This window comes from Poecilia reticulata, linkage group LG10 (genome assembly GCF_000633615.1).
Source record: "Poecilia reticulata strain Guanapo linkage group LG10, Guppy_female_1.0+MT, whole genome shotgun sequence".
Lineage (NCBI taxonomy): Eukaryota > Metazoa > Chordata > Actinopteri > Cyprinodontiformes > Poeciliidae > Poecilia > Poecilia reticulata.
In genome coordinates, this window is record NC_024340.1 from 12573903 (window position 1) to 12587330 (window position 13428).

At 40.8% G+C, this 13428-nt stretch overlaps 1 protein-coding gene across 1 annotated transcript in view; it reads right to left on the reverse strand.

Annotated features, from left to right (window-relative positions):
* The window catches only part of znf185 (zinc finger protein 185 with LIM domain), an 18039-nt gene extending 6685 nt beyond the window's left edge, over nt 1-11354 (reverse strand). The window contains exons 1-21 of the mRNA XM_008420031.2: nt 11042-11354; nt 10006-10057; nt 8462-8582; nt 8260-8367; nt 8141-8170; nt 7392-7448; nt 7243-7290; nt 7076-7147; nt 6890-6970; nt 6687-6749; nt 6474-6572; nt 5758-5823; nt 5575-5646; nt 5204-5278; nt 4940-5014; nt 4311-4373; nt 3079-3129; nt 2926-2970; nt 2611-2667; nt 777-824; nt 114-492 (exon numbers count right to left, since the gene is read on the reverse strand). Coding sequence (XP_008418253.1) covers nt 114-492; nt 777-824; nt 2611-2667; nt 2926-2970; nt 3079-3129; nt 4311-4373; nt 4940-5014; nt 5204-5278; nt 5575-5646; nt 5758-5823; nt 6474-6572; nt 6687-6749; nt 6890-6970; nt 7076-7147; nt 7243-7290; nt 7392-7448; nt 8141-8170; nt 8260-8367; nt 8462-8582; nt 10006-10015 — 1620 coding nt within the window. The 5' untranslated portion in view covers nt 10016-10057; nt 11042-11354. The remainder of the gene's footprint in view (nt 1-113; nt 493-776; nt 825-2610; nt 2668-2925; nt 2971-3078; nt 3130-4310; nt 4374-4939; nt 5015-5203; nt 5279-5574; nt 5647-5757; nt 5824-6473; nt 6573-6686; nt 6750-6889; nt 6971-7075; nt 7148-7242; nt 7291-7391; nt 7449-8140; nt 8171-8259; nt 8368-8461; nt 8583-10005; nt 10058-11041) is intronic.
* Nucleotides 11355-13428: the final 2074 nt, after the last annotated feature.

The window sequence follows — 13428 nt, forward strand, 5'->3', positions numbered from 1 at the left end:
TCCTCCTCATTCTCTTTTTCCTCTTGTACTTTCTTCTCCTCCTCTTGTACTTTCTCCTCCTCATTCTCCTCTTCCTCTTCTACTTTCTCCTCCTCTTCCTCTTCCTCTCCTACTTTCTCCTCCTCATTCTCTTCTTCCTCTTCTACTTTCTCCTCCTCTTCCTCTCCTACTTTCTCCTCCTTATTCTCCTCTTCCTCTCCTACTTTCTCCTCCTTATTCTCCTCTTCCTCTCCTACTTTCTCCTCCTTATTCTCCTCTTCCTCTTCTACTTTCTCCTCATTCTCTTCTTCCTCTTCTATTTTGTCCCCCTCGTCCTCCTCTTCCTCTTCTGCTTTGTCCCCCTCATCCTCCTCTTCTACTTTCTCCGCTTGGAGAAAGTAGTGGTGGACTTGTTCCCCCACCACACTGGGCACCTCTTCCTCCATTTTGTACATAGGCTCGTACTGCATTGGAGTCATTTTAAAGATGACTTTTTCAACTCCCACTGGCGTCCTGGAACACAAACAAGGATGTAAAAGTAACATGAGTCGATGGCATATTCACTCTGTACATTTATTTTTAAAAAGCAGAGCAGAGTTACTGGACCTCTTTGTCACAGCTATGAAGGGAATCTAGTAACAAATATCTGACCTATTTTCATCATCACCTATGTCCAAAAACTTCCAACTCAGAGAGTAAATAATAAAAAAAAAAGAAAAAAATGTAATATAAACAAGGTTAAAGGGGAAAAAATTAGTCAATGTGCAACTGAAGTTCTTTATAAAGAGTCTACTTACGGTTTTGGTATGTTGGGACATGAGTATTCAGGTAGTTCTACCGCCATACTGAAAAAAGGAAACAGACACACGTTGAAAGATTCTTTTGATGGTATTGAACACAAAAGAGTGGAGCAAGTGTCTTTGCATCAGAAAGTTCCAGGAGAAGAACAATTAGAGGATTGCTGATAGAAACAAAACCGGACGACAGTAAACGGAGAGCAAGTGCTGGTGGCTTCTCCCGCTGCTCCGCAGTTACACCTAGTCAGGACCTGGGCATGAAATGACATCAAACCCAACTTTAACTTTTATCAAAAAATATATGTTGTTTTTTKGGGTTTTTTTCAAATTTGTTAAAACTGTTATATGTCGTGACAGTGTGAGACGGATAATCTGTGGAAAAAGTCGAGCTCCTCTGTCTTCTCCCAGTGCTCCCAGGGCTAACCGCAGAAATACACCACTCAGTCACAAACAGCCAATCAGAGTCAGGAGCAGGGTTTTAGCGCTGTCGATCAAGCTTGTGTGCACGCCGCTCACATCCTGCCCCTTTCTCTCTGCTAAGCTACAGTTGGTTCACCACAACAGAGCCTGAAATGACTAAATGACTGCTGAGACTAGTTAGCATGGCCACCGATGACGGTGCATAAACTCTTCATGGAAGGGGTAAATTCTTTCTCCACCACACTGAGCAGCACATACACAAGGTTGATTGGCAGTGCTAAGACACTCCTCATGGTTCAGATCCATTGTTTTTTACTGGGAACGGTGTATTTCTGCATATGACAACAGTAGAAGTGGGGAAAGATGAAGGAGCTTGACTTTTTTTTTGTAAAAATTTTTTTTTTTTTCCTAAAGTTAAATGCATGAAGCTATAAAGGGATAGTTCTGAATTGCTCATGTTCTGTTGTAAAGGCTGTACACAATTATTATTGTAGGTGTAGTACCTTTCTGAGTGTTTTTTATATATATAAATTAAGATTATTTGGTCAATAAGAATAAAAGCAGCACCAATCTGTAAGGCAACAAGACTTCAACCGTCTCAAAACAAGTCCAACAAACAATACTTGATCAACCTCTAACCCATCAGAAAGTTTGAACGGGGGATAACAGGCGATGGAGGTAGGAAGTAATAATCTTCCTGTGTGAAAAAACGTATAGAGAATAAAAAGCATTACTGGATGTTTAAGCCAACTTCAAACTTGGAAATGTTAACAAGCCACATCCACTTAAGTCACAAGTTTTAAGTATGCAGCGTCAATTAAAGAGGATGTTTTTGTTCTACTTTGTGTGCGTGCGTGCGTGCGTGCGTGCGTGCGTGCGTGCGTGCGTGCGTGCGTGTGTTTCAAGATGGCGATGCTCAAAAAATGTTTTATTTTAGGATCACTTTCACAATCACTGTTACAGATCAGATCCTGGAGCTAAATATCTGTTCGCAACTACATAAAACAATAAAGAGAAGGCAAAACTACATAAATGGAATAAGAAGTTCATATTGGTCATGTCCTCTATATTAAAATAAATTGAGTTATCGATTATTCATTACAGAAGCTTAAACTTTTAATAATAGGWAAAAAAAAAAAAAAAAAAAAAAARAMTATTTTCCTTGTGTTAATGCTATAGCCTGCTGACTAAATTGGACGTTACCACTGGCACAATGTTGTGAAGGGAATAGCAGATAGATACGAAGAGTTAATTCAATAAAAATAATCCATCAGAGTACAGGACAGCCAAAGCTGAAGTCTTCAAATGTTAATCTTTGTGTTTTTACTGGTCCAAAACCGACAGATATTTAAAGCCGAAAGTTAAAAAGAAAAGTGCCAAACAGAAGTAATAAATAACTAAATTGATCATTTACATGCAATCGAACTCTTTTGGTCTTGGACTTTCCATCGTCTCCTCTGTTGTTGCTGAACTGAAAGACAAAATGTAAAACAGACCAGGGTTACCACTGCTAATGGAGCATATTCACGGCGGAAGCCGTGGTGTATATACTGCATGTGCATCACTTCCAGAGCGATTGGTGCCAATTGTGAATAACGATGATTACATTAGGAGCAGCAGACGTAGCAGCAAAGAAGACATTGTGAGGAGGCAACGTGATAGTGTCAGAGCAACAAGCTGAGGTTAGAGGAGGAGAAAGAGGGAGGGATTTGGGAAATCTTTCCTGTACCTGTTGATGGAAACATCAGCGGAGGGCTCAAGCAGGTCAGGGGGGCTGCGATGGGAGGAAAGTGGCTCATAATCAGAAACTGCTGCATTATGCATGCCGAGATGCTATCTGGCTGGCTGGAAGACAGTCACAGCGCCAAACCAATATGATTACCTGTTATGGGATGCAGTCCCTATCGGATTTGGATCAAACGGATCAGCCGAGCTGAAAAACAATTTCACACTGATTTCACTCTCAATTGTTCAGCACGGCCCTGTCTGGTGTCGGAGGAATTCTGATCACTTTGACTCGTAATGGAAAGATTCAATGCAGTTTGAATGGCAAACAGGAACAGAGAGCGGACGCAGCGCCGAACTCAATCGGAATCAGAATCAGGGGTGTCTTTACCAAATGGAAATGCTACTTTCAAATTTATACTACGCACTTCAGCAATGTGAGAAACCGAGATATTTTTCACTAAGTGTTCTGGTATATTATCTTGTATAAATATTCAGTAAACATCTGCCTTTTTTGTCATTTTCCAACAGCAAACTGCTGCAATGTGTTATATTGACATTTTATGTCATACACTAAAACTATACCTGTATTTTTTTTGTTTGTTTTCACATGTTTTATGTGAAAAATCTGAAAAGTGTGGCATGCATTTGTGTTCATTATCCTTTGATTTAATACTTTGTAGAATAACATTTCTACCACCTTTACACATGTAGAAACATTTTTTTACCAATTGTTTTTGCCAAATAGCTCTTTTTCAGATTTGATTGATTTGATGATCCTTCTGAAGTAACGTATCCCCACAGCATGATACTGCCTAAAGAATATCTCACTTGAGCTAAGTTGCTCGTGAAGGTGGGTAGTTGCCCTGGACAATATTTAGGAGTGTTAAGGTAAAGGAGGCTAATGATTTTATCTGTTTCACAATTGTGCTCCACTTTGTGTTTGTCTATCACATTAATTTCTGATGAATTAGGAAAAGTTCAAGGGGTGAACAAAATTGTTCTCTCGGCTTGGTAATGGGAAGACAGAATTATAGAAGACGGAGAGGAATGAATGGCATGATGGGAACAAAAAAACACAGGGCAAGTAAAGGTTACTGTTGCTGCTCTCATACACTATTTACAGTGTTACTCCATTAGGAAAGCTTGAAATCCACTGAACTATTTAACAAGCAGACTGTCTGAATATGCTTTTCCTTTCTTCTCCTTTCCATAAGCGCTCTTTGTCAGGAATAACCACAGCTTTGGTCGTTACAGTGTTGTGACTGTGGGGGCCAACGCTGCAGACAGAGTCGGTATAAATCATTGCGTCGCATATCGTGCTTCTTCGAGGGAGCAGCTCTGCACAGATAGATAATTGTTTAAGAGCAGCCTGTCATCTCCCACTACCTTTGTGTTTCCACGGCTGTCTCATCCGTCTGCTTCTCCTCCTCCTGCTGCTGCATGCTGAGGCTGGTGGAAAGGCAAAAACAAAAGCAGAAATACTAATCAGCGCGGCGCGCTCTTTTCTATTTCCAGACGCAGACGTGCAGATAAAAACGAAAGGCTTTTTAAAGTTTCAAAGTCGTTTCATTCAGGAATCGGAGGCTGTTTGGTGCTGCCACGGAGCAGTGGATTAAAACTTTGGGTTTGTGATAAAAATGAATCTCATAAATCAGGGTTGCTTGTCTCCTTTATCTGCGGTATAATAAAAAGAAACTACTGACACAAGAGGAGGGCAAAGATGGGAAGCGTGAGTTGTCACATCGGGCTCTTCTCGCCCTCCATGGCTCTGTGTTCGCTATAATGACACGGAGCCATGAGATTCATGGTGTCAGATGTCTGTGCAGGACTGGACTCACCAGGCAGGCATTGCACAGAAAAGTAAAAAGTGGGGAAGAGTTTTAGAACTTCATCGAGGTGAGTTAAGGTGATGCTTTGCTAGCTGCTAACAAAGCAACTACAGATTTACAACCGACTAATTCTTTAAATGAGCCCGGATTAGCAGTTTGAGGGGATAAAGAGCCTTTTTGCTGTACCCGCCAAGTCCAGTGAGTAGATCCTGACTCCAGCGCCCCGGGCTGGATGGAACAGGCTCCGCTGGTTCTTCTGGACTGCGGAAGCGGAAAGCAAGAAGTTGATGAGCAAAGAGGGGATTCAGATTGGGGGGTGTTTAAAACTCATACAGGCAACCTGAGACAGATGAGAGACTTTATATGAGGTCCAACAGTGCCACCTTATGGATAACATTCAAAAATTCTTCTTAATTGCAAAATGAGAAAGAATTTTTTTTTTTAACAAACTTGTCACTGAAACCCAGGAGATCGCCTGTTATTGGTTCGCCATCTCTGGGCTCTGTATCTGGCTCCTGTTCAACACTGCAGAGAGGAAGAGACAGAAAAAAAAAACAACACAAAAAAAAAAACAGATCAGTGCGTTATTAAAGCACCTGGTTTGGCAAGAAAGCCCAGAAACATCTCGTTCTTAAATATGTTTGTACTGCGTTTAATCAAATGTAATTTAGGACACTAGTCATGTCTCATGTTTAAGGCACCAAAAATGGAGACGTGTGTTCTGTAATTGCTCTGAAGTGAACATAGTGGAAATCAGAGCGCATTTGTGTTCTTGCCAGCCACGCTACGGCACAAGTGAGGCGGTTACTGATTTTGCTTACCTGTCCTCTGGGGTGGGACTGTCCACCGGGCCTCCTTCTTCCTCTGCCAGCTCTTGCTTGTCGTTCTCAGCGCTGCAAGGGGAAAAAAACTCAAAAAAATCAAATAGTGTAGTGTTGGGGGGCCTTTGGGCAACGATGTTAAACTGAGAGGGTCGTGCTTTTGTAATGTTTTTCAGTAAATACCTGCTAGGGTTTGTGTCCAAAGAAATGAGGGTGTCGGACAAGGCAGCGATTGTGTCAGTACTGGAGCTGTGAACGTAGATGCATGAGGAAATAGATGAAATGTGGGCTAATTCACAGTCAAAACTGTGAAAGGATGAGGCAAACACAAACTTGAAATCACATCGAGCGCAGTAGATGTGATTGCAATAATAAAAACAGTAATAAGAAAGGGACAAATTTCACAAATGTTTTCAAAAATGTTGCTTTGGATAGGTTTTTTTTTATGATACGTTAAAACAAAAGAAAACTGATCACAATTAGACGTTTCTCTACTTTTCCAGCTAATGCATGAGATGCTGAGACAATCACATTTAGTTCTGAGAACGAGGGTTGAGAACTGAAGACCACTTTGGGCTGAAGAGATTAACTACTGAGCTCAGCTAAGGAATAAAGAAAGAAAGGGAAGGGTTTTCTTTCTTCTTTTTTTTTCTTGCCAGGTCAACAAAAGTTTATGTTTTTTCTGCAAAAAACTACAACGTAAAAGTGTGGGCTTCCCTATAGTCTGCAACCAGAAACTTGGATCTTAAACAACTTAAATAAAACGGGTCTTGCTAAGGTTTGTGTCATCACACTCATTTGGATAAGGAGGCAGATTTTTCAACATTTTATGTTTACCAGCCAATAGTTTTGCCTTATTTAAGGTCGTTGGTAAACACGAAACACGAAACGAGACTCACGCTGACTGCGGTTTGGGTGCAGGAGCAGAGGCAGCAGATGTGGGAGGAACAGCAGGAGACGGTTCCACCGCGCTGTCGGCATCATCAAAAATCTCCACCCTGCATGCGTACATTCACACAGAGAGACGCGTAAATAGTCAAATGTCGAAATTTGAGAACATGCTTCGTATCTTCTTGGCTCCAGAGCCAAACACAATATGAAGAAACTCAAACCTTTTAGCCACAAATGAAGGATCGCTGGTGGCCAAAGAAGTGTCAGGCGGTGTATCTTTAGTCCTGACAGATTTTAGAAACAAACGCTTAGAGTAAATAAGATTTCTACAAAGCAGATTGGGATGGATTGGAAACATAACCACTTCCAGAATCAGGTTAAAGTTCATTACATCCATTAGAGACATGACCTAAATGATACGTACTCGTACAGCTTAGCAGCAGACAAAACATAGGATCGTTTGTTGGCTGCTTTTGTCTTCATAACATGAAGGGCGGCCTCCGTCCTGCACGGTAAGACGATGTGATATTACTCAGAATGTTGGGTTTTTTTTTTTTTTTTGGTTTGTTTTCTCTGGGCACATGGCTTCTCGGCGGGAGCGCAGTCTCACCGTCTCTCCTGCTCCTCAAAGCTGAGCTGGCCCTCGGGGTTCTCTGAAGTGTTCCTCACAATGTGAGGGGCTCTACGGAGCAGAAGCACAAACACACACCGCATGAAAAACACAACATTCTCAGCGAGGCGCAAGCTATTACCTGGAAATCTTATTCGCACACTTACATCCTCTTGTAGGTCTCTGAAGGCTTTTTAGTGAATGTTTTTGTTGTGCTGAGAAAAAAAAATTTATAATAATAATAACATGCAGAAATGTGGTTTTCAGAGTGCACTGTGCAAGTAAACCTGCTGTTTTTAAGGGAAGATGCTTTTACCTTGTGCCATTAGATGATGGAGTTGAAGCAGGCTTTTCTAGTTTAGTAAAAACACCTCTGAAGGCAAAAGAAACAAAGAATGTTGTTATTAGCATTATTCTTCAGCATCCCGACATTAATACAGTTGCATTAGATTACCACTAAAAACAAATATTTGAAGGTAAATATGTGTACAAGTACTGTACAGTACAAATGGATTGCATTTGTAATAAAACAGTGGGCCTCCACCAACTTGGAGTCTGATACCTCAGCCACTCTTCCTCCAGACTCTGGGACTTTGAATTCCAATAAAAATAGAAAACTTAATTTAAAAGAGGGACACTTTAAGTCCTCTTTCACCCTCAGCTTATCTAAGGTACATCTGAAGTTTTTAGTTTAGGATTTTCTTAACTTAAGAAATGTAGTGCTTGTAGTTCATAACCTGGACCTTTTTTTTCTACCACGTTTTCCCTCCATTCAACTTTCCATTAATTTAATTAGTTTCTTCAGCAGTAACCTCTTGTGACCTACTCCAACAACTGTGTGTACCATGACATTTCTGTTCTGTGTTCTTCTTAAATTAGTTTTAAGTAATTAATCCGTATGAGATACATTGTTGTCAATTATTCAACTGAAATAACTAACATTTTCAATTGTATTCTCAAGTCTTGAGTCTGCTTTTGATTAAGATAAAAAAAAATTGGTCTGATTAGTTTTTGACCTTTTTGTTGTTTTTTAAAGAAATGGATCAGAGTGAGTGTCTCTCCTACCTGATCAGGTATCCTTGTGTTGCTGGTTTACTGAAAATCAAGACGGGGATTTGGTCAAAAAAAATTAAAGTTAACATTTTTAAAGTAAACCTGCACCCTTATTCAAAATACAGTTCTACCTCTCAGTGTCAGACTGTACTGGTGGCGGCGTGGCTTTTACTGGTGAGGAAACTGGGCTCGTTTCAATGGGAGCTCCGTTCAAACGCCTGGCTCTGACTTCTGCCAACCTGCACAGATTGCACAGAGAGTTTTAGTTGTGTCTCTTCGAGTGACTGGGCAGCCGATGAGATGGACGGGACTCTCTGAAGGCACGCGCTTTACCATGGCTTTTCCTCCTCCTGAGTTTCAGCCTGAGGTTCATCTCGGCGCTGCAGCCAGCTGCCGTCTCCCCTCAGCTTTGTTCGTACTTTGGTGGTGCGAAGCACAGATGCTCGGTCTCCCTCTGGGACGCAAACAGGAGCACGCGCAAACGTGAGTTATGCCACGAATTGCAGGGTGTGCTATTGCTGTTACACTTTGAAAGCGGTGCACTTATGAACGTGAGATAAATGAGGTTAATTAGAAAACCAATTTCTAAATACTAAAACTCATTATAAGTGTAAACCTAAGTTTAAAAAGTAAATGAATCTGTTTAATTCAACTAAGGAATCTTAAACAGTAGGTTGAATTTAGCAGATTTTGTAAACAATTCAAAGTGGGAAAGACAAGAGAGCATTCAAGTTTTCTTAAGGAAATGTTTGTTGATGTTTGTTGATAAACTTGAAGGATTCACATATATCCTGCTACCAAGGACAGAAAGGAGGGTGGCAAGAGAGGTAACAAAACAAATCTTTAAAGCACCCTATATTAGAGAAGTGCTGCAAAGATTTGCTTTATATACAATTTTACTAATAAGTGGCTTATTAGTCCAAATTGTGACTCGAAAAATAAATTCATTAATATATGGCTGCCATGCACAGAAAACTATTTTTCAGCATTTTTCACAGTCAGCTCCAATTTCCAAAATGCATTAGACATATATTGAGGGCAATAAATCACCGCTTTGCTTCCATAATTATGTTGTTAATCATTCCTAGTTTGCCATTTTCTTTAACTGACCAATCAAAATAGGGCCCTCTTTCCAGGAAATGGTTTATAAAAGACAAATGACACAACAGAAGGGTTGGTATATGTTGTATTTCCACCACTGTCCTTTTCAGCTTGACTCACTATTACAATTATCCCATCATACAGAGTGCCCGACGTTTCATTTTGACGTAGATGGAAATTGAAGTGGTAAGATTGCCTTTAAGTTTAAATGTTTCAAGTTCACATTTCAAATAAAGGGTTACAAGATTAGCTAATTTTTTTAAAAATGGCTTTTTCTTTTGTTCTGGAAATGCATAGCCTTAATAACTGTTGTTTTTGAAAAGTTTGGTGTTTCTCAGCATGATAAAATTTTTATCATTGCAAAGCTGTAAAGTAAATAACAATGTGTGCTACTTTCTGGTGTAAAATGGACAACTGCAAGGGAAGCTGCTTACTAAAAAAAAATGAAGCAGTGAAAGAGAAAATGGGAATTCAGCCAAAATGTGACTACGGGTGATGACTTAATGAGCAATTAATATATTAAACCTATTAACACTTAGTGTCAATTTATTGGTACTCAAACTACATTCATGTTCATGTAAGTCAAGAAACTGTATAGGCTCTTTAAACCTTTAGGGACAGGTGAGGGCTGTAGCCCTCATATTACTTTACGGTGTACACGAAATCTTAATATGCTAAATCATAACAGCTCAGTACAGAGGGGCGATAACATCAGCTATTAGTATTGAAGGAAGTACATGGTATCATAATTAGATCACATGAATTAGTCTTCTCACCTCTTGACATGTTTCTTCTGGTGGGATCTCGGCGCTTTCCCCTACAGGCAACCTGAAAAATACATCAGTAAGAAACCTCACGAAGAGAAAGTGTGTGATCAGCAAACGGCTCGTTTTCTTAGAATTAGCATATTTTGAAATGGTTGTTCCTATGGTATGTCCCCTCCCCAAAAGGCTGTCAGAAATTCCTCATTCTCATCCTTCAAGCATGCAGCTCATCCTGTCCTGCCACATTTCAAGAGAAAAGTACTTCAATTGCCTACATAAGAATTGAAACACACAAATAACCATCTCCTTACATCAGCAGCTTGGAGTAATGTCTCATTTTAGTAAAGATGGATCAAGGTTGCTTATTTCAAAATTAGTCGATCCCACGATTTATTTAGGATCAGAAAGAAAACAAAAATTTGCTCTGAGGTCAAATTCCTTGGGTATTATTACAAAAAAAACACACACAAAAAAACCCAAAAACACAGTTCAGTGACTGTTTCCTTATCTCGAAGCAGGCCACAGTTTATGCAAAACTGAGAAGGGGGGGGGGGGGTCAAAAATGGGAATGCAAATATTAACAGCTAAAACGCCTGAGGCTTTTAATTTAGCCCTTCCAGAGCAACATCCCTCAGATAAATGTATCAGAGGGATGTTGTCCTGAATAAAAAGTGACTCTAAATGGAGAAAGGATTTTTATCCTGGCAGTACACACACACACACACACACACACACACACACACACACACACACACACACACACACACACACACACACACACACACACACACACACGGACACGATAAATCATTAATGAAACACAGCAGCTTTAAAAGGAAAACGCTAAAGATGAGAGTCAACTGAGCTGACATGTAAAAAAATAAAATAAGTGGGCAAACAGTGATAATCATCAGTGTAAGCAGGCAAACATTCCCACTAGGTGACGAATCCAACCTTCTGATAACAAAAAAAAAAAAAAAAGTTAAGATTATCTGTTAAATAACGTTATAAACAAGCCAGATAGTTGACAGTGAGAGTACATACATACCTGTTCAACCCTGATATCCGACAGGGCTCTCTTCTCACAGCTGAGTGTGGCCGAAGTGAGCAGAAGAAAAAAAAGTCGTTCTTCCCTGACAGGTGTCTCAGCAAACTAGCAAACAGGTACGGGCGTGAGCTCTAACAAGCCCAGCCAGTCGAGGAAGGTGGATGTGGGGTGGAGCAGTGCGCGTGCGTCAATGTGTGCGCGCGTGTGCGTGGTAGAGGTTGCTAAGAACTTATTTTCTTTGTTTACCACATCTGTGCTTTCGTTCTAGAAAGTCAGCAAGCATGTACCTGTCGCGCAGGTGGGTGATAATGATGATGAGGATGATTATGATGATGATGATCAGTTCTTCATCGTGTGCAAAAGGCAACGGGGAGCACGAGGAGGATGAGGACAAGGTGCAGAGCGTGGCACCCATAAATGAGGCGGGTGGCAGCCGCGTCTCCTGTGGGGAATGCTCGTGTCACGCTCAGTGGGCAGGAAAAGCCGGGAAGCAAACACACATCATTAAAACAAAATCAAGAACAGCGCGAAGAGCTGAGCCGAGAAAACAAAAACATTAAGACTTGATTTATGGTGACATCTTCTGTAACATCTTGAACCCCTGTTTTATATTTAAAATAAAAGCCTTTAAGGGTTTCTTTTCTTTTCTTTTTTTTTTTTTTTTTTGGCATTTTGCTCTGGGATTGTAAAGGTCAGGCATTGATAGTGGGCCACAGAGCGCATTGTAAACAGACAGTTTACTCGGACCGACTGACTGACTGAGTTGATGTTTGTTTAAGAGGAAGGCAGAAAGAAAAATGAGTTCACGTTTTCTGCAAATGTCATGCAACTTCTTCAGCAGATGAGAACAGCCGCAGCATGAAAATCAGCAAAAAAATCCCCGCCAGTAAGCGGCCAAGATAAACAGCATCCCCATTAGATTCATATTTTCACCAAAAAAAAAAAAAAAAAAAATTCTCAAATCGCAGCGGAGCTCTTCACGGCTTTCACAACGTGTCACAGAAACGGGGCGGGAAGAGGACATTTTATCCGAGAGCCAAGGTTTCACCCTGGTTAGCAGAGTATCAACGTGGATTATCCTCCTTCCTTTCCTTTTAACACCAAACCAGTCGGACCGCCTTGGCCCGCAGCTCTGACTTCACTAATGAATCATTAGGGTGCTGCTGGCACAAAATTAAAATGAGAATGCAAAGCATCTGAACTTAACCCCCACCTCCGTTTCACCACACCAACAATTGGAATCGCAACAATGTCGCGGCAGAGGTGAGCGGAAACCTGCGTAGTAAAGCGCAGCATGTGACTCGGCTTTCCAGTCACAACCAACCGGGCCGATTGAGAATTGATCGTTTTCAGGCTTCGTGCCTTCGCAGCGATCAAAAAGTCAAGAGTAACACAGACACCTGCTGTGCGTTTTCATTACCCCTCCATCTATTGTGTTCAGTTAAATTCCTTAAATAGTTTTCTGTCACTTTGTCTTTCAAGTGGAAACGCATCCTAGTGGAGGAAGTCTGAGAGTGGACTGTTTTTGTTGTTTTCTTTGGAAYTCAAGGGTTTGTTGAGTTTTGTGSGGATAAATCTGTGGTCAAAATCGACRTYGACTCGACACGATCAGTTCTTCTTCTGGAGTTTAAGCTTTAACTCAATTTGTTTTGTTTTTTATTCTTATTTCACTATGAATTTTTTCAGTTTTGTGGCGCGGCCGGGTTCATTGTCCTGGAGTGACACAGCAGCAGCAGCAATGCTGCATGGGGTCAGTCGCAGAATTCAAATTAAAAAGCAGCTAAAATTGTATCTGCATAATTATCGGTTACTTCATCTGCCAGCAATTTTAATGGTTTGCTCTCCTAACCCTTGAAAACATTCACATTTCTATGAGGTYCCATTTCAGTCTGAATGCAGCCATTCCTCTTTTTCCACTCCCAGAATGATGAAATACAGGATATACAGGAGCCTCTTTGAGCCTTTTCACCCTTAGGAAAGATATCATAGCAGAATAAGTTCATGGAGAAAAATTTTATTATTCTAACTGGGGAAAAAACAAAACTACGGAGCCCCTAAGGGGACATGGAGGGAAAAAAAGGAAAGAAATCCCGACTTATTATCTCGAGATCCCGACTTTTTTTCTCGAGATCCAGAGGAACTTATCTCGAGATCCCGACTTATTATCTCGAGATCCCGACTTTTTTTTCTCGAGATGCAAGGAACTTATCTCGAGATCCCGACTTATTATCTCGAGATCCCGAGAAACTAAGTCGAGATCTCGAGATCCCGACTTATTATCTCGAGATCCCGACTTTTTTTTCTCGAGATCCCAAGGAACTTATCTCGAGATCCCGACTTATTATCTCGAGATCCCGACTTTTTTTTCTCGAGATCCCAAGGAACTT